Source organism: Sus scrofa, chromosome 18 (assembly GCF_054392235.1).
Source record: "Sus scrofa isolate SSC_HxYL_T2T_F1_AM1 chromosome 18, Sscrofa_HxYL_maternal_Yorkshire_Landrace_v2.0, whole genome shotgun sequence".
Lineage (NCBI taxonomy): Eukaryota > Metazoa > Chordata > Mammalia > Artiodactyla > Suidae > Sus > Sus scrofa.
The window spans coordinates 24,132,475-24,154,567 of NC_139400.1; the positions used below are offsets into that span (position 1 = coordinate 24,132,475).

General features: G+C 39.6%; 1 protein-coding gene across 7 annotated transcripts in view; it reads right to left on the reverse strand.

The window, feature by feature from the left end:
* The window catches only part of EXOC4 (exocyst complex component 4), a 799,095-nt gene that overhangs the window by 130,890 nt on the left and 646,112 nt on the right, over positions 1 to 22,093 (reverse strand). For all 7 annotated transcript variants that reach the window (XR_014833792.1, XR_014833790.1, XR_014833791.1 and 4 more), the window contains exon 13: positions 16,076 to 16,231. Coding sequence is in view for 1 of the 7 variants with exons in the window: in XM_021078821.2 (XP_020934480.1) it covers positions 16,076 to 16,231 (156 nt within the window). In the remaining 6 variants the exon portion in view is untranslated. The remainder of the gene's footprint in view (positions 1 to 16,075; positions 16,232 to 22,093) is intronic.

The window sequence follows — 22,093 nt, forward strand, 5'->3', positions numbered from 1 at the left end:
ACGATACTGTGAGTAGCTATTTTTCATATTTAAGAAGTAATTGCTCCTCTTCAGAAATGTGTCTCTTTCTTCAATAATCAAAATCAAGAATTTTTTATTTGCTTTCTTTGCCTACTGTCTGTCTGCGATTTAGAAACTTGCAACACTTTGGACTGGCTGGATGTGGCTGAACAGAGGGAGAAGCGAGAATGAGGTGGGAGGGTCCTGTGTGTGTCCTTTACAAGCAAGGTGAATATGCGCGATGCCAGCAGCTTCCCCTGGGTTCTGCCTGAAACGTGTGTGTGTGTGTGTGTGTGTGTGTGTGTGTGTGTGTGTGTGTGTGTGTGTGTGTGTGTGTGTGTGTGTGTTTTGGTGGCAGAGAAATTGGGGTTTCTGGGTGTCTACTCACTCAGAGATGTCGGCCAAAGAAATTAATCATGACTATTACAAAAGTGTGTTGAGGGGTGACCACAAGCTCTTTCCCCTGTGCATTCATTCATTCATTCATTTTTGCTTTCGAGTCACACCTGGAGGTTCCCAGGCTAGGGGTTGAATAGGAGCTGTAGCTGCTGGCCTATGCCAGAGCCACAGCAATGCAGGAACCGAGCCGCATCTGCGACCTACACCACAGCTCATGACAATGCCTGGTCCTTTAACCCATTGAGCGAGGCCAGGAATCCAACTTACATCCTCATGGATGCTAGTTGGGTTTGTTAACCACTGAGCCACGACGGGAACTCCTCCCTTTTATTTTTAAATCACCTTGGCTATTGGGTTAAGCACAAAATATCGGACTTAATAGACTGATGGTGTTTGGGCACTAAGGACCTTGGTAGTCCATCTAAACTAGTAGCTAAAACCCTGGCTATACATTAACAATTTAACTAAGGAAGCTCGAACATAATACTCGATGCCAAACTCTACCTGTTGAAATTCTGATTTAATTGGTTATGGGTGGGCTCAGTCATGGGCATTTTTTTTTTTAATGGCTTTATTGATACAGAATTCACATACCATAAAATTTACCCACTTAATATGCGCAGTTCAATGGTTCTTAGTATAGTCACAGAGTCACACAATCCTACAAGTATTTGGGACCATTTTTATCACTTCCAAAAAGAAACCCCACACCCCACAGACTTCCCATTTATCTCCAAGCCACCAAGGCGACCACTAACCTACTCTCTGTCTTTATAGATGTCCCTCCTCTGTCCATTCATATAAATGGAATCACACAACAAGTCATCGTGTGTGACTGGCTCCTTTTACTTAACATGGTTTCAATGTTCATCCCTGTTCACGCATGCAGCAGTACTTCTTTTATTACCAAATAGTATTTCACTGGATATATCATGGAGCTATCTTGTGTTTCTCTGTTCATCCCTTAATGGACATTTGTCTTTTTTTCCAAATTTGGCTATTATGAATAATGCTGCTGTGAACATTCACGTCTAAACTTTTGGGTGGGTGTACGTTTTCATTTCCTTTGGTATATAAACCAAGGAGTGGAATTGCTAGGTCACACGGTAACTCTAACCTTTTGAGTATATGCCAGACAGTTTTCCAAAATAGGTGCATCATTTTACATTCCCACCAATAGTATATGAGGGTTCAAATTTCTTTACATTCTTGCCAACACCTGTGATTACCCGTCTTTTAAAATTATAGTCATCTTAGTGGGTGTGAAGTATGATCTTGTGGTTTTGATTTGCATTTCCTTGATGGCTAACAATACTGAGCTCCTAGTTACTGACCATGTGTCTATCTTCCTTGGAGAAGGGATCATTTTTACATTGGGTTACTTCTCTATTATTGAGTCATACATTCTTTAGCAGACATTTACTGAGAATGCACTTTACCCAGACCTTGTCCTAGTTCCTGTAGTATGTTCAAAGCCCACAAGAATGATGTCATAATTCGTTAATATGCCATGACTCAGAGTTTGAAAAAATATTGCGTTAAAGTCTGCCTGGCTCCGCACATATGTTTTTTTGACTGGGCCTCCCACCAAGATGACAAGCTTTTATCAAGTATTTTATAGAGAAGCTGAAGCCCACAGAAGATGTGCTCATTTTGTACAGGTGGAGCAAAGATGAAAGCAAAGCTAGTTTTTTTTTTCTTTGTTTACTAATCAGGGCCACAAACCATACTCTCTCACATAAGTTATGGTAGCTTTAACATTTCCCTTTGCCCAGGGATTTAAATAGGACCCCTTACCAAGACATACAACAATTGCTTATCATGGAATTGGACTTTCTTGAAGATTCAACTCTCAAATAGTGTTATAAGAGGGGAGACATACAGAGATCTCAGCATAGAGCCCCTTAATAATAATAGGCATCTTCCTACTTTTTAAGACAAAGATGTTTAATTGATGGGTAACTACCTAGCAAGAAAGTGAATCAAAAGGCTCAAAGAGAAAACAGTGTTTGTTTCAGGTGTGTGATGTGTTCATAATTTACAAATAATGCAAGAGTTTATGTGGGGGCAGAGAGAAGGAGGACACAAAACTTAAATTCAACATGGGTGGACTCTGAAAGAAGAGAAGGGTTTTCTGAGGCTTCCTGGGGGACAAAGGCAGCTACTTGTCCCCAACTCTGCCATCCTGGCCCTTAATCTCAACATGTAATAGGAAGGAAAACACATAGGTGGGTTAAAGAAAGTATTTGTAATCAGTCATGATCATCTTCAAACATTTAAATCATCCGGATGTGACAGCACAAAGACTGGCCCAACACCAGGCATCCACGTTAAAATTAGGTAAGGAATACATTCTCCAGTGCAAATACTTTCAATTCTCTTACCACCATTCTTCCTTTTTATAGAAGGCTTTCCTTCCAATTATGCCTGAAGCAATGGCTAGTTGAAAGCCACCAATGAAAAGGGGCAATTAAGAGAAAGAGGCGATGTTGGGAGGGAGGAGGGGAAGGATGAAGAGAGAGACGTGGAGGAAAAACATTTTTACAGAAGGATGTCAGCTAATGTTTTAGACCAAGTTCATCAGTGGATGCTACAACCGCTGGTTGAAAGGTTATAAGAGAATAGAAAAATCACATGGTCTGAAGATATTACCCCAGAGATCACTAATCACAAAAGGAAATAAATGCATCTTTACAATGGGACACCTGGCAGTCACTACCTTAACCAAACAGGCAAGCTTGGCACTGCTGGTAGCAGCACAGTCAGACTTCACGTGAAGTGACACAGTGGGAGGAACAAAATACCACTTACATGGTATTTTTGATGGAAGTGTTCATTCTGGATATAATCACAAAGAAACTTTTGGATAAATCTCTACTTGGTAATTGGCCTAGACTCTTTATCAAAGAATTCCATGTCATGAGAAACAGAGGGGGCTGATGAAGATGTTGTAGATTAGTAGAAACTAAAGAGACATAATGTGTGAATCTTGATTGGATCTTGGATTTTTAAAAATCTAGATGACCCATTTTCAGTAATTGGAGAAATTTGATTATAGACTGTATGTTGGATAAACTTTGAATAAAGGCTGATTTTGTTAGGTTTGGTGTGGTAGGCAGAGTAATGGCCCTTCCAAGATGTCTATTGAATCTTGGAAACCTGTGACTATGTCACTTTATAAGGCAAAAGAGATTTTTCAGATGTGGTTAAAGTTAAGGACCTTCAGACAGGGAGATTATCCTGGATTATCTGGATGAACCAAATCCAATCACAGCAGTTCTTCAAAGTTGAGAAGCTTTCCTAGCATGGTCAGGGGAAGAGATGTGACGATGGAAGAAGGCTCAGAGAAATGCTAGGTTGCTGGGTTTGAAGATGGAGGAGGAGATGACAGAGAATGAGGTTGGTCTCCAGAAGTTGCAAAAGCAAGGACATGGATTCTCCCCTAGAACCCCCAAAAAGGAATTCAGCCTTACAGACACCTTGATCTTGCCTCAGTGAGATCTGTGTTGGACTTCTGACCTACAGAACTGTAAGAAGATGAATCTGTGTTGTTTTAAGTCACAGAGCCTGTGATAATTTGTTATCGCCACAACATAAAGCTAATAGACATGGTAATGCTGTGGGTGAGGAAGAGAATACCCTTGTTCCTGGGAGAATCATGCTCAGGGTTTAAGAGTAAAGAGTTGCGCCTACCTCTGCATGGTTTGGAAGGAGGGAAGTGCGGGTATATATTTAGAGAGAAAACTGAGAGGTATGGCAAGACGTTAACAGTCAATCCGAGTCAGGGTATATATGCATTCGTGGGACTGTTATTTTAACTTTTCTAAGGATTTTAAAAATTTCAAATTAAAAAAATGTTTAAGCTTGGCAGAAAAATCAGAAGCAGGCAATATAGATGGAAAATTGACCCACGTTTCAGACAGGAACCCAGGGCTCGGCTCTCGGTTTTCTCGACATTCCGTAGCCCCTTTTTTGATACCAAGTAGATGAGTGCACTGACCGATCAGTGTGTAAAGACAGTGAAACATTCCATGAAAACCAGTACTAGGGAACAACAAGCAAAGAGCCAACTGTGAAGCAGCACGTTATTTTCAGGTGGATGGCACTGCTCAGACCTCTGCTATGGACTTAACTTGGAATAAAGCTGCACATGAAATGCTCTGTTAGCTCAGAACATGAAGGCGTTTGTCTTTAGCCAAATCACTCAAATGGGTCTGGCTACTAAATTTTCTTTGGAGGATGTTTTCAGGCCACACGTGATAGAAACAATAAGGTATAAGGCTTTTTTCTGTACGCGCTGGGACTTCCAGAAGTGTGTAATTTCTCTGCCAGGAGCCAAAAAAAGTTCTGCTTTCATATAAATAGCAACAGCTTTCCACAAGAACACTTCTTAAAGCTTCAAAACCAATGATCAATATACAGGATTAAAATAACCAATAATTATATGTTATACATTGAACATATACTTTTGTTTTTCAACTACTGAGAACGATTCCAGATGTGAAAGTCAAAATTCATATAGCACGAACTTGCTCATTGAATAGTCCAGCTTATTGATGATTCTGGTTATTTCTCAAAATGCCATACAATTTCGTTTTGAAAAATTTCAATCTATTCAGAATAGAGACATTGAACAATTGATCTCAAGCAGTAGCAATGATTCCGAAACTAAGCAACTAAGTGTCACGTCTTCAAGGTAGCTCTCTGGGGAAGGGGTTGAGGAATTGGTGGGGTTCTTAGGAGGAAGACAAAGAATGAGATGGGAACCTCTGGAGCAAAGTAAGATGCTACAGAGAGGAGTAAATACTTTGCATAAAACTGGCAGAAAAAGTGGAGATGGCTCAAGATTAAGATTTTTTTTTTTCAGGGATTAAAAAAAAAGTTAGAATATCTGTGTAGAGTTTGGAGAACTGGCAATAAACAGTAACAGGGTTTGAGGGCATGTGGAAATGTTTTGTTTTTGTTTTCATTTTATGGCTGCACCTGCAGCATATGGAAGTTCTGAGGCCAGGGATTGTATTAGAGCCACAGCTGTGACCTCTGCAGCAGCTGTGGCAGTGCTGGATCCTTGAATCCACTGCACCAGGCCGGGGATCAAACCCACGCCTCTACGGGGACTTGGACCGCTGCAGTCAGATTCTTAATCCCCTGTGTCACAGTGGGAACCCCTGGGATACTTCTTTAAGCAAATAAAAATTTTAAAGCTAAGTACTCATTACTCACGGTTAAACAACCAATATTGATAAGCAGTGATCCCCTGTCCCAAACCTCCTCCTCTCAGTCTTGTGCCCCAGAAAGAAGCACCTACAACTTAAAAAAAAGAAAAAGATTTCTGTTTCTAACTCTTCTACTGCTACATAATTTGTAGAACCGGCCACTCACTGATATATTCATTTGGGACATTTTATACTGACCTCCTGCTCCATGGATGGGTGAGGAATTAGCTTACTCATGCCCCCTCTTCCCACCCTCCAATAATACCAATTTCCCCTTCTTAGCGTGCGCACACACACACACACACACAAACACATATAAAATATAAAATATGTATTAATATATTATATGAATAATATAAATATAATATATATTTCAGTGTTTCTACTCATCTCTTTTTATATATACTTACACTTTATCTTTACCTCTAGTAATAGCGCTCACACTCTATAAACTATTTAACTTGCCCGCAGACTGTGAGATCCTAACACAGGAGGAAAGTGGAGAAGATGCTGTAGGAGTTGACACCTGAACTGCATCTTGAGAGCTGAACTGGACAGGTGCAGGAGGCAGGGGTGGGATGAAGAGAGGACATCTCAGGAAGAGGAATGGGCAGAGGCAAAGGTGAAAGAGCACGGTAGACCGGGAACCCGAAAAGGCTCCATGAAATCGAGGTGAGAAGGCCAGTGGTCCTTCATCACCTGGCAGGGAAGGAAGCCGCAGCAGAGAGCAGCCGTCAGTAGAGATGGCACTGGGGCGCAAACAGCGGGCAAAGAACTTGGCAGTGGTAGGTGCGGACTGTCTCATGCTGGTCCCTGTCTTAGGAAGACCCTTTCCTGCTCCCACCCAGGCAAGGCAGGTGTCCTTCCCACCGTCACAATAGCACAGAACATCCTTCTCAGCCTCGCTTTCAGAGGGGACTGAATTAGAAGGATTAAGGTTTTTTTCTTTTGTTATGATTCCAAATGAGAGAAAGAGGAATAGCATTCAATGTACATCTAAGAAAAGTTAAATAATTCCATGATCTAAAATTAAACAAAAAATGAGATGTAGAAAATACTGTATTGGTGACTTTTTAATGATATTAACAAATAATGATAATCCTCAAATAACTGTCTCAACAGACCAGCGTTTACGTACTATATAGAGATTTACATTTTTTCATTCACTGCCAATCTTATGCTAACGAGAGTACTATGATTTTGATATAACAACAAAGTGCCTAATTCAATAATCTCGAACATTAATTGATATGTTTGTAGCTGGGTCTCCAGTTAATTACCTGTCTTTTCTGTTTAATTTTGAGATTTAAGTCTGCTTCTCATCGTCTCGCCTGTCAGTGCCTGACATACACCTATGACCTTCATCTCGTGTAATCGAGATGGAAAAACATTATTTTAGCAAAGCATTTTCTACTCTTGTAGGTATTTCATATAGTCACCTTTTTTAAATTCATCTTTCTTTTTATATTTTAAAAGTCATATCGAGCCTGCAGAGACAGCAAAATAAATGGGTCTAATGAAGGTTTTGTTCTAGCTAGCTAAAGTCTTTTTTTTTTTTTTTTCCCTGCATCAGATCTTTTATCTATTCCTTCAAATTTATCTAAAGATTCTTCAATAGCTATAGTTATCTGGAACCTTTTTATAGTCATTGCTTATGTTGTTTTGAGAACCTTTAAATCTCCAAGGGGAATTTTTCTGAAGGTTATTTGTGCTGTATTTTATTAATACCATGTTAACATCCAAATACATTCCTAGGCTTACTAGATTTCGACCTCTCTTAATTGATTAATCTCAGCTACAGCTACCAAAGGCAAAACAAAACAAAACAAAACAAAAGACATTAATTTATGGCACTGCTGAGGATTAGAACTCAGGCCTAAGAGCTTCCAAAAGGAACATGTTACTACACCTGTAACTTTCAGGGAGGCCACTGAAAGCGTTTCCTTCCGGTTAAGGTCTTTGGCTCTTCATTCTTTATTTTTTATCTGAACAGTGAATGAGCCTTCCTATTTTTTTTTTTTTTTTTGGTCTTTTTGTCGTTTTCTAGGGCCATTCCCACGGCATATGAAGGTTCCCAGGCTAGGGGCCTAATCACAGCTGTAGCTGCCGGCCTACGCCAGAGCCATAGCAACTCGGGATCTGAGCCGCATCTGTGACCTACACCACAGCTCATGGCAATGCCGGGGGGATCGTTAATCCACTGAGCAAGGCTAGGGATTGAACCCGAAACCTCATGGTTCCTAGTCGCATTCGTTAACCACTGAGCCATGATGGGAACTCTTAAATTCAGTTTCTTTCATCCCACATTTACCGAGGGTCTACAATGTACTCTTTGGGTCCACAGAAGGTCAAAATGCAAACCTGCCCTCTTTTATTCTGACGCTTTTTCATTAAACATCTAGCACAGAATTCATGCCAAATAAAATCTTAGGAATTGCCTTGCTCTTTGAAAACAATATTTGTGCTGTTCTTTAAGCACTCTGAGTTCATAATTTCAAAAAATAAAAGTCCAAAATCAGTCTTGATAAACACATCACTGATATATTTCTCCAGATAAAATAAAAAGTTATCTTCTAAAGAACTCTTCAACTAAAAAGAGCTAAAAATGTCCTTTTGTTTCTCTTCTTTATTCACGTCTGTATCACACACTATTCGAAACCTATATAATTTGTTTTACATCATTTTTATATTTTTGTCCCCTTTGTATCTTTTTTCAACAGTGATTGCTTACTCAGAGGAAAGAGAAAACAATAAATTTGTTTTTTTGTTTTTGTTTTTTGTCTTTTTAGGGCCTCACCCATGGCATATGGAGGGTCCCAGGCTAGGGTCAAATCAGAGCTGCAGCTGCTGGTCTACACCATAGCCAAGGCAACGCCAGATCTGAGCCGCGTCTGCCATCTATACCACAGCTCATGGCAACGCTGGATCCTTAACCCACTGAGCAAGGCCAGGGATCAAACCTGCATCCTCACAGATGCTAGTCAGATTCATTTCCACTGAGCCACGACAGGAACTCCCAAAACAATAGGTTTTAAAGCAGCTACATTTCTGGTTTTGATATGTTGTCTTTTCCTCAAATTGCTGTCTATTCTGTTACCAATCTGTTATTGAAAAGGAGAGAACCAGCAACACCATAATACATGAAATATAATACAATTAATTATCATTTAACAAACTAAATCTATAGTAAAAGTACCTGTGTGATCAATGTCTGTGGCATTAGCATAAAATTACTAGGATGTCAGCCAAGATTCTGATGATCAATAAAAATGAAGGCATAACTCAAATGTCCAAAAGTACAAATTCTTGACCCATTTTTTAAGGCTCATTGATCACACTGTGGTAGGTCTGGGAGCCAGGATATCTGACCTCAATTTCTAGCTCCATCACTGAGGAGCCCTGTAAATTGGGGGAAGTCACTTAATTTCTTTGCACCTCAGTTTCTTTATCTGTTGAATGGGAATAACAGTGCCTGAAAATGTCCAACACTGTTGTTTAATGCCAGGTACTTACTGTCAACTCTGGCTGTTGTAATATATTACATGATCTTTCTGGAAATTCTATTCTTTATCTGCTTTCTGCATGCTAGAGCTCGAGACTCATTTGTAGGTTTCATATATTCCTTGACTTCTATCATCTAAATACTCTCCTCCCGGTCATGCCAATCACATCTATCCACCTAAGGATTTTCAAACCTGGGTCTACGGAAATGATTCTCACTCTCTGAAATTCGGGGGTCCCCGATGAAGTGGGGGTAACAAATTTGGGGGACAGCACCTCTAAGACACATGGTCTCCCCACCGCCTTTACTTCAACACCTTACCGCTTCTGCTAATTACATCTCCTGAAAGAAGGACTGCTTTTTATCAGCAGACATTCATTGATCTCAAAAGGATAAATATATACATATATATGACAGGTGCAAAGACAATGGGCTAAAAAGCCTGCTTTCGGCTTCTTTGGGGACAAAGGGATATTTGCTATTTTTCGTTTTTCTATCAAAGCCCTGGCCTGACCTATTTTCTTTTCCCTTTTATTCAAAGTTAAGCCAGGAAATAATACATTTTATTTCTTAGTCAAAAAAATAAGAACAGAAAAGGGCCTCATTTAGTAATGAAGGGAACATACCCTTTATTCAATGCAAAGGGCACTGGGTTCGATATTCATCTGGGCGCCAAACAGCCCTCTAAGCTTTAAAAACTAATTACAGGAGGAGAGTGTGATTTTTCAGTCTTTTTGGCTCACGCCACACGCTATGGTGCTCCAGTGTGCTAAATCAGGGCTCTGTCAACTCTACCACATTGGAATATCAATGAAGAGTGGCCCCCTCTACTTACCTTTGCTGTGAACTTGTAATCAGGAAAGAGAATGCGACAGGTTTACAGAAAAGAACCAATCATATACAAAACAAAATAGATCTAAATTTTTTCTTCTTCCATTAAGGCAAATATAGTTCGTTTTCAAACCATGGATGTCTGCATGCAAAATGGACAGATATCTTGAGCATGACGTTCAGCAAAAGCAATCAGACACTATGGTTAAATATATATAAAATTCGAAGGCGGTCAAAACTAAATTATGTGGTGAAAGTCAGAAGAGTGGTTACCTAGAGCGCAGGACTTCCAGGGTGCTAGGAAAGCTCCATATTTTGATTTAGGAGGTGGTTACATGAGTAAAATCACACATGAACATTTCACCGAGTCATACATCTACGATGACAATCTACTTCGTGGATATAATAATTCACCAAACCCTGAAAAAACATGTGTAATTTGTTTTGCCTCCTAATTCAAGATGGAAGGTGACGATTCAGGGAGCAAAAAAAGGAGAAAAGCAAACCAAGACCTCAAATTCTAGCTCTTCTGACTCAGAAGAATTGGGGGTATGAAGAGGTTCCTCTCTGGATTAGCGTTGTCCCTTCTGAAATCGGGTTAGAAACCCTTCCTGTAATTCTAAGCTATTGAAGATAATTAACACAATTGATTGAAAATTACTTTGCAGGGATAAAAGAAAACAAGGAGTCATATCATCATAAGCTAAGGAACATTAGGAAGAAGACTCACCATCATTTAAAGTAACCTGAAAAGTTGGGGAAAAAATTATCCTCCAGAAGTTACTTCTAATACAATTAATCAGGTTATGGCTACATTAAATGAGTACACTTCAAGAGAAAGAGTGGGGTGATGTTTACCCGGACCCCTTAAAAATCTGGCAGCAGGAAGAAAGGATAGTAACACAGCCCGACCTCTTCCTTAAGGTCAATTCGATTATTCCTACTCGGTGCTGCAATTAATCAATGTCGCCATCATTCTTTACCTCTCTTGACTGAAAAAACCATGAGGCCACTGTCTGCTACTATTGCTATGACAACATGATCTAAATTAAGAGGAAGTGTAGAGAACGGAGATAGGAACAAAAATTTTAAGAGTGTACAGCTTATTTCAGATGATGGGGAAAAACATATTTATTGCAATAAAAGTTTTAGAGAAAAACACCCCGTCCTTTAGCATAAGCAACATTCTATTTATTAAAAAATAAATTTCACTTATTAAAATTTTAAAAGTCATTTTATTTAAAGACACCACTAAAAAAGTAAAAAGGTTGGAGTTCCTGCTGTGGCTCAGCAGATTAAGAACTAGTATCCATGAAGATGCAGGTATGATCCCTGGCCTTGCTCAGTGGGTTAAAGATTCAGCATTGCTGTGACCTGCAGCAGAGGTCACAGGTGCGGCTTGGATCTGGTGTTGCTGTGGCTGTGGTATAGACCAGCAGTTGCAGCTCTGATTTGACCCCTAGCCCTGGATAGGCGGCACCCCATATGCCACAGGTACAGCCATTAAAAAAAGAGAGAGAGAGAGAGTAAACAGGCAATTTGTAAAGTGGGAATGGACATTATATACCTGCCTGTCTACCATCTACCCAGCACAAAGTGTTACATTCAAATATATATATTTGTATTCGATGCATACAAATAGATAGGGAAAATATAGACAACTTAATTAAAAATAGGCAGTAGATCTGAACAAATATGTTGTAAAAGCAGATAGTCGAATGGCCAATAAATACATAAAAGTATATTAAAATGTGTTCAACTATTCGTCATAATAGAAATGCCTATTAAACCACAATGAGCTATGTCTGCAAACCTACTAGAAGGCTAACATTAAGCAGATGGAAAATATCAAGTACAGACAATATACAGAGTCACTGGAACTTTCATACACTGCTCCGAGAGTGCTCTTGCTACCACTTTGGAAAACTATTTGGCAGTGTGCACTACAACTAAACATATGCATATTCTACAACCCAGCAATTAGATTTCTAGGATATGAAGCACAAGAAACATATACATATGACTACCAAAAAACATATAAAAGAATCCAAATTCCATTTAAAAAGAATCCAAAAACAGATTAAACTAATCTATGTATTTAAAGGTCTGGTATAGGTAACTCAGAGAGGCAAACAGTGACAAGAAGGAAGTACGAACAGGGTCACTATTGCTTTGTTCTGTTTTTTGTTGCTATCATTCTGTTTTGCGATCAAGATACGGGTTACACAATGGAAGTATGAAAGCATGAAAAATTTCCAAGTGGTGCCTTTGATGTGTGCACATATAAACTACAGGCAATGTAAGCAGAGAGATGGGAACTCTAACAAAGAATCACAAGGAAATGCTAGAAATCAAACATGGCATAACACAAATGAAGAATGCCTTTGATGGGCTAATTTAATAGACTTGGCATAACCAAGGAAAGAATCAGTGAGCAAAAATTTGCAAAATCAAAATCCAAAAAGAAAAAAAAAAACAATGGAATAACAGAACAGAATATCCAGGAACTGAGGCACAATTTTAAAAGCTGTAATGTATGTATAATGAGCCTCCCAGAAGGAGAGGAAAGAGAAAAAGAAAAAGAAATATCTGAAGCATTATAACGAGTGAGAATTTTCCCCAAAAGAATGACAGACATCAAATCACAGATCCAGGAAGCTCAGAGAACACCAAGCATGAAAAACACACATACACCCAAAAATCTACACCTATAAAATATTCAAATGACACAACCTTTAAAAAAAAAGCACGGGGGGGGGGGTTATCTTGCAAGAAGCCAGAGGGAAAAACTGCCTTACCTATAGAAAAACAAGGATAAAAATTACATTGGACTTTTCTTCAAAAACCATGGAAGCAAGAATACTTAAAGTGTTAAAAGATAATTACCAACCCAACCAGAATTTTGAACCTTGTGAAATTATTCTTCAAAAGTGAAGAAAATATATACACTTCCTCCCAAGAAAAACTGAAGGAATCTGTCTTTAGCAGAAAGGTTGATCAAAGTTCTTTAGAGAGGAAGAAAATAACATAGGTGAGAAACTTGGACCTACAATTAAGAAAGGGAGTTAAAGAAGGAACCAGTGAAGGGAAATAACACATTTAATTTCTCTTTTTCTTCATTGATCTAACAGGTAATTACAACTTATGGGTAAATAAAGTGGAAGGCAGAAATGTTATAATAAAGGTTTGGGAGGAAGGAATGGAGACTGCTTTGTCATAAGGTACTTGCATTACTTGTGCAGTTGTATAGCACAATTTAAAAGTAGACTTGGAGATTAGTTACAAATGTATATTGCAACCTCTAGGGCAATCACTAAAAATGGTTTTTAAAAAAAAGAAGTATAATTTATATTCTAAGAGAGGGAAAATGTGGAATCATACAAAACTTAAAATCCTTAAGTTTGACTTTGCTAAAATTAAAAACTTCTGCTCTATGAAAGACACAGAATGAGAGGACAAGGCAGAGACTGGGAGAACATTTGTGCACAACACCTATCAATTAAAGGACTGGTATCCAAAATATTCAAAGAACTTTTAAAACTCAACAATAAGAAAACACACAATCCAATTAAAAAATAAAAACAAAAAGCAATTAAAAGATCTGAACAGATATCTCACCAAAAATACATATAGATATCAAATAAACATACAAAAAAGATACTCAACATTACATGTCATTAGGGAAATACAGATTAAAACAATGAGATCACCATACACCTGTTAGAATGTACCAAATCCGACTGACAACACCACATGCTAGGAGGATATGGAGCAGTGGGAATTCTCATTCATTGCTGGTGGGAGAGGAAAATGTTACAGCTCCTTTGGAATACAGTTTGACAATTTCTTACAAAACTAAACATCCTCCACATACAACTTAGTTCCATTCCTCAGTATATACCCAAATGAACTGAAAACCTACATCCACACAAAAGCCCCCACTTGAATGTTCATAGCAGCTTTATGTCTAACTACCAAAACTTGGAAGCAACGAAGATATCCTTCAGTAGGTGAATGGATAAATAAATTGTGGTACACCCATTCGAGGGACTATTATTCAGAGATTTTTTTTTTTTTAAAGAACTATCAAGCCACAAAAAGACATGGAGGAACCTGAAGTGCATACTTCTCAGCAAAAGAAACCAATGTGAAAGTGCCACACACTGTTCGATTCCAACCAAACGACTTTTTGGAGAAGACAGAACTGTGGAGGCAGTAAAGGAAATGGTAGTTGCCAGGGCTTGGAAGGGAGGAAGGGGAACAGAGGATTTTTAAGCCAGTGAAACTATTATTCTGAATGATAATGAAATACTGCACTCACTGTAACCAATGAATGCATAAAATTATTACACATTTCTCAAAACTCATATAACATACAACACAAAGAGTGAACCCTAAAGTCAATGTCAAAATGTAAGCTAATATTGATACAGTACTATTAACTAGTTGCATTACTACTAGTTGACAATAATATACCAATACTAGCTTAACAGCTTTAACAAATGTGTCAAACTAATGCAGGATGTCAAAAACAGAGGAAATTTGGAGTGAGGGTGGGTGAGGGGATATATGGGAACTCTGTTTGTATTCAATATTTTCTATAAACATAAAACTTCTCCCCTGTGCAAATAAAGTTTATTAATTTAAAAAGTAAGCTATATATATATATATTTTTTTTTTCCTACATTAATGTAACTAGCTTACAAGTGTTTCTGAGTTAATGTGAATAAGAGCAAGAAAACAAAAAAGGAAGGCTTTAGGTTAAATCACAGGTGAACTTTTGAGTCTCATGAGTTTGAGAAAGTTTTAAATGGCATGATAGTAATTTTTCATGATCAAGTCTTGGCAAAAATATGGCACTACAGTGTGTGAAAATGGGAAACCTTGTGAATAGGGAAGACCTGTTTACCTACAGTTGCAATCCACGTTCTAAGAAAGAGATGAGCTCATCATACCATGATGAATTAAAAGGAAAATACTGGTCACTATTTCTCTTATTCTTTTTCTGGTTTTTGCTTCTTTAAAGCACTTTTATTTTATTTTATTTATTTATTTATTTATTTTTTTTTGCTATTTCTTTGGGCCGCTCTCGTGGCATATGGAGGTTCCCAGGCTAGGGGTCGAATCGGAGCTGTAGCCACTGGCCTACACCAGAGCCACAGCAACGCAGGATCCGAGCCGCGTCTGCAACCTACACCACAGCTCACGGCAACGCCGGATCGTTAACCCACTGAGCAAGGGCAGGGACCGAACCCGCAACCTCATGGTTCTTAGTTGGATTCGTTAACCACTGCGCCACGACGGGAACTCCAAAAGCACTTTTATTTTATTTCATTGTTTACTATTTATTCATTCACTTGGATAGGCAAAAGAAAATAAGAATAAACCTAATTCAAATGTGACAAAATATCGCCTCTACGTTTTTCCCCTACTTCACACAGCTCTAAAATGCCAGAGGGGAAACTATTTCACGCTGGCAATCCAGCCATGTGAAAATGGGGAGCTTCATCCAATGAAGCCACATTTTCATGGCTAAGTAAATAATTTAAATTGTACAAAGGTAAACACTGATTGATAAAGTTGAAAGAGAGACCTTACTTTTGTCAAAATTAGTAGAAAGCAATTGGAGATGATACACGGTATAGGAACACATTTAGGAAGCACCTTCATATTTCTAGAAAGTTCGACTAACAGCTCTATGAACTAAAGAACATGCCGAGAACAACTGCAACAGACTTAGGGCAAGACCTTGATCTTATTGTCATGTTAACTAGGTATGGTACATAAGAAGGTCCATATAGCTTTGCTGAATAAATACATAAATTAATGAATAAATTATCTGTTTCCCCTAAGAGGGGGAAAGGACCTACAAATTAAAAGATGTTTCAACTTGATTTAGTAATGTTCCAAATTTGATTCATAGCAATCCCTTCCTTTTATAGTTATGCACACAAGCTGTACTTGCACGGGAGATGAGGTATGGTAGGATTAAAAAAAGACTTTAATAAGTTCAGTTCACTGCTGTTGGATATTTAGAATTGGCCAAAATGTCACGTAAGAATTAGCTAAATGGATGTTTCTCCCCCCCCCACCCAGGTTTAGTGCCACATAGAAGCAGATCTTTTACCTTAAGAAATCTTCTTCCTCTTCTCTCTTGGACCTCAGCTGCTTGGGTTGAGCCATATTAACCCAGTTTGGAAGAGATTTCAAGAGCCTGCTGATATCATCATCTTTCGCCCAAGATGCGCTTATGACAAGTTTTTCTTCCGACTGGACAATGCCCCTAAATATGACCAACAGAAAAGAGACACTTCAGGACACTGCCTGGTTTCCAGTGAGCATTTCCCATCTTCCTTTGCTGTGGAAAAAGGATACCCCACCCATTTCTCTGGTTAACACCATCCATTATCTAGTTGGAGGCATGACATGCATTAATCAGTCACCTTTGTGGGAAATACCATTTCTAGATGCCACTCTTAGCGTCATCATTTTTGAGTGACTGCGAAACTAATAAGACGAATTTGTTCCCCTTATAATTAATCCTTTAGGATAAATGCAAGTGTATGGTAGGTTTGTTCAACAAGAAAGATGTTGGACAAATCAGTGTATTAACTGTCTAAGAAAGTGCAATTCAGTAACAACATAAATGATAACTGCGAGGTCATGGAAGCGTTACACAAGGCTGTTCTCTGACATCTTGATTTAAACTACCCATTAGCTTCAACTTGAAGGTATTTTCTGAATCATGGACACCCCAATATTCAAAGCAAATCTACCATCACAGAGAAATCTTCTGCCCCTGATGCCAGACAGGAAGAATCTCTGATTACTGCTCTCTCCAGTGGGCTTTGACCAGTGACCTAGAGTGACAGCCTTCAAATCCTGTCATAGGGCCCAGGGGTGAGATGTTAACACTCTTCTTACCGAAATGGACCTGAAAATTCATGGTACATGTTCAATTTCAGCTTAATTAAAAAGCTTCCCTTTCTGTTCAGCATTTCTCTCACTATAATTTTGATGGTCTAAAAATCCTCATCAGCAATTTTAGGTGACAGAATGACATTCATTTATGAAGGGACTGCCAATGAGCTGACTAGCCCTCGGGAGTTGATCAGAACTACAGGCGTTTTCCCTCCACCACAGGCAGGAATTTATCTTGGCAGAAGGGTTATACTGGAGGACATGATGCACTCCTAAATATTATATATTATATAAGCCTCCTTTACCCAACAGACAATTAATGTTTGTAAACACAAGTCATTGAAGCCTAAACTCCTTGACTCACGACAACCTAACTTGAGTTAACATGATTTCACACTGTAGGCAGCAATATGGCCCTGGTTCCCTGAGAATAAGCTAGAATAAATAATTGACCCAGAGTTGGTTTCCAGAAATCGCCTAACTCATTCTAAACAAAAGCAGAAATTTTCTAAGAGTAGCCATGGTCGGCGATACAAAAATTAAACCATAGACCCTGCTTCCTGGGGATCTCCCAGTGGTATCTTCTCTTACTGTTTTTTCCTTATTTTCTTGCATCTTTCCTGCAATATCTATGGATTAATCCCACAATATAATTTTAACATTTTTGTGCAAGGAGTGCTGGATGCAATATTATAGAAGGGCACCATCTCAAATTTATGGTAATCTATGTCAGAAGAAAGTTCAGTGTTCTTGGCGTTCTTCTCACCTGTCTTTGATCAGCTTCCTCTCATTCCTTCTATGGCTATATACATATTTTTAAGGGCTGCACCCATGGCATATAGAAGTTCCCAGGCTAGGGGTCTAATTGGAGCTATAGCTGCGGCCTACACCACAGCAACACAGGATCTGAGTGTGGCAAGGCCAGATCCTCAACCCACTGAGCAAGGCCAGGCATTGAATGCCTGTCCTCATGGCTACTAGTTGGGTTTGTTATCATGGAGCCACAACGGGAACGCCTGTCCATGGCTTTTTTTAAAAGCATTGCCCTTCCTTTGTCTCCTCATTGCTTACCCTACACATTCTTCCTACCTGATAAAGAAAGGAAGGGACCTAATTATATACTTTCTAACAACCCACCACCTATCCCCACAGAAACATGTTTCATCCTCATTCATTTTCAGTAATCCCTCTACCTAGTGCTTAGAGATACTTTCTCCTGTACACCTAGGGTCTCTCTCAATATATTCCTTAATCCACTATGTTATTGATTGATTGATTGATTGATTTTTTAGGGCCGCACCTGTGGCACATGGAAGTTCCCAGGCTAGGGGTCGAATCGGAGCTGCAGCTGCCAGCCTACACCACAGCCACAGCAACGTGGGATCCGAGCTGTGTCTGCGACCTACACCACTGCTCTCACGGCAGTGCCAGATCCTTAACCCACTGAGCGAGGCCAGGGATCAAACTCGCGTCCTCCTGGATTCTAGTTGGGTTCATTTCTGCTGAGCCCCTGCGGGAACCCCCATGTTTTTTTAAATAAATGAATGTCCTGCTGTCTCTAGCATTTCTCTGCAGTAAAGCACCTCTCCCTCCTTCACACACACACTGTCATCAAGTGAGTGTGGCCTCCATTCAGTGACTTCATGTTCTCACTTCCCAATCACTTTTTCAATTCACAAAGTCTCCCTCCAGGATCTGTTTTGTGATGTAACCTATGTATCCCTTTTTGCAAATTTTTCAGTGATGGTATTTTTTACTTCTAGATTTTCTATTCAGCTCTTTCACAGATCCACTGGCTTCTCCCCTCCAAACTCTCCTCTGCTGGTATCATGGATTCTGTTTCTTCCTTCATCTATTTGCAGTCTACCCCTGAGCTATGCCCTGCTCTTCCTTTATCTTTCTGAATATTTTTAAAGCAGTCATTTTAAAGTTCTTTCTATGTGGCTCTGTATTTTTGGTTAGTTCTTTGGATGTCAAATGTCCTGTTACTCGCATTTCCCTTCTTTTCTCACGATGGTGAGTTTTCTAATGCGGCTTGCTATTCTGGTCTGCAAGTTCTAGTTCAGTGGGACTTAGCCCTTGCAGGAATCCCACATGTGCCCTGCACTTTGGAGATATCACTCTTAGGTCAGTTGTATTTGTCTCTCCTGAATCCTATAGGTTTCTGGAGTTCCAAGTTAAGTTTTTAATTTCTTTTCCTTCCTTATGTTGGCTTAACACGTTCTCTCCCTACATGGGTAGTGCAAAACGAAATACTTAGTTGCACATGTCGCATGTGTAGGATTCTGATTTGTTTTAGGGCTACTTCTACTCCAAGTACGGTGGCTCATTCCTAAGCACAGAGTTTTCCTGGTTCCATTTATGGGGTAAAGAAAATGCGTAACTTCTGCACAGATAAAATTCTAGGCCATTCAGGTGTTAGTTCCTCTTTCATTTCAGGCACATGGAGAATTCTCTTTCTTTCTTGTGACTTTGGCTACATATTTAAAATATATTTTTTAAAGCATCTATTTTTATCTGGACTTTCTATGTGTTAAGAGCAGGAAAAGGGTTTCTTAAATCTATCCATTTCACACTTCTCACTGAAGTCAAAACTGAGTATTAAACCAACTGCAGTCAGGGTTCTAGAACCACTCCTCCCTGAAAACTGCTTTATCAATCCATGGGCAGGTTTTACTTTAAACTCTGATTATACAGAAGCATTTGCTATTTTTGACCAGTCTTCTTCTTAAAACATTACTCATTTGATTTCCATATTATCATCATCTTCTCCTAAGGCCTTTCTTAGTCAAACTGAGGGTTCTTTTCCTCTGTCCCTACTTTAAATATTGGTATTCCATAGCATTCTGCATGTCTCACTTGGGTCATTCATCTTCTTGCCAGACCTGACCGACCTACATTCTGTTGACTCTCAAATTAACATCTTCAGGGCAGCCTTCTAAATCTTCAGATCTGCATATCTAAAGGCTAACTGGAGAACCATACTCAAAAGTCTTAACCAGAAAATAAAATCAAAATGGGGAGCTCCATTGTGGCTCAGTGGGTTAAGAACCCATCTAGTACCCAAGAGGACGTGGGTTTGATCCCTGGCCTTGCTCAGCGGATTAAGGATCCCACCTTGCTGTGAGCTGTGGTATAGGTCACAGACATGGCTCGGATCTGGCATTGCTGTGGCTGTGGCATAGGTTGGCAGCTGCAACTCTGATTGGACCCCTGGCCTGGGAACTTCCATTAGCCATGGGTGGGGCCCTAAAAAGAAAACAGAAAAAAAAAAAAAAAGCAAATCGAAATGAATCAAAAGGAGTTAATTTATTATCCACCTTTCCCTCTCTCACTAAACATCTAATAATCCCTATTTTGGTCAATAGTCCAATTATCCATTCTGGAACTCAGAGTGAAGCTCATCACCCACAGAAACCACATCCTGCCAATTCCACGTCCTTAGTATCTTATAAATGTGTCATTTCCTGTCCAGATCCACTGCTCTTAACCTATATTTAGACCTTCATCACTTCTTACTTGGACCTGGCAGTAACCTGGTTGGTAACTGAGTGTCTCGCCTGGAGCTTCGAGACCACGGTTCAACTCACCACACTCATCAAAAGACTCATCTTTCCACAATTGTACAAATGCAATCATGTTTTCTCCTTCTTAGACTTCTTTAATGATTCCTAAATCTAAGACCAAGTCCAAACTTAGCAAAGCATGAACATCTAACTTTTACAGTGTCATCTCCTGGAACTGCTTTCCTCTTCTGTCTGCTCACTACTTCCTCCCAGCCAGACCCCTGCCTCTGTTGGCTGAACACCATACCCACAATGAGCACTCGAATCATTTCAGAATGGGACATTCGGTTTCCTGCTTCTGTGTATTACTTCTGCCTCAAGGGCCTTTTTTCCGTCTTCCTTGTTTGCCTCTGCGGATCAAATGTTTTGTCAGCTCTTCCCTTGAGATAGCAGAGGCCTCTCTTTTGTGCCTTATCACCCTTTTCCTGAGGTTTTCAACCCTGACCGCAAGGGGGCTTAAAAAAACAAAAGAAAACAATACCAAAAACTAGATGGTCTGGCCACATCTAAGGCTTAGTAGATCAGAGTCTCTGGTGGGTGGTTTCAGGGCATGAGAATTTTTACGAGCTTCTCAGGTCATGCCAATGCCACTCAAAGGTGAGCGTCACTGCCTGACACACACTCTGCTTTCACGGGCCCCATCACCCTTCTTGACGCGTTGGCATCCCTCACTAGCTGATGTGTTCTCCGAGGAAGGAGTTGATTTCTCATTAGTTTTTGTGCCCTCCGTGCCCAGCATGCTACCTGGTATTTGGCAAGTGTATAAGCACTGAACGGGACATAAAAATAAGCTCTCTTTAGTGTTAGAGATTTAGATACCTGATGAATTAGCTAAAACCATTCTAGTGGTTTTCCTTTACTACTTCTCTGCACTGAACGACTTGGGTGAGCCATCAAGCCATCTGGCATTTTGACCAAATTACAGCTCACTCTGCTATGCTCTCACCATACTTCTCTGAATTCAATACAAATCAGAATAATGGCTACAGATGTGTCCCCCTCTGGAAAAAAAAAAAAAAAAGCCCAACATAAAAAAGTCCTGACTCACAAAACAAAGAACCAAGAAAGTGATTACTGATAAGCTCTGCCCTTCCACTCCTCTTATTCACTGGTGCTCTATTATTGGAGAGTCTTCTCAAAGCCTCACTTTCTCTGTGAAGAATTGTTGACTATGTCAACCAACAGTCATCTCCCTCTTTGGAAAGCAAACAAATAAAAGTCCTCCTTTAAAATCTATCACTTATAGGAGTTTCCGTCGTGGCTCAGTGATTAACGAACCGAACCGGACGAGTCTCCATGAGGACATCAGTGCGATCCCTGGCCTCGCTCAGTGGGTTGAGGATCTGGCATTGCTGTGAGCTGCGGTGTAGGATGCAGACACAGCTTGGATCCTGCGTTGCTGTGGCTGTGGTGCAGACCAGCAGCCACAGCTCTGATTCAACCCCTAGCCTGGGAACCTCCATGTGCTGCAGGTGTGGCCCTAAAAAAACAAAAAAGACAAAAATAAATAAATAAATAAATTTATCATTTATAACCTCATAATTAGACCTTTGTCTGTATAAATGGGTTGGAAAAATAATGGTCTGTTAAATCTGCCCCATCAGCTGACTCTGTATGTGTTGTCAGCTATGAATAGTGTTGACCTTAAAAAATTTTTT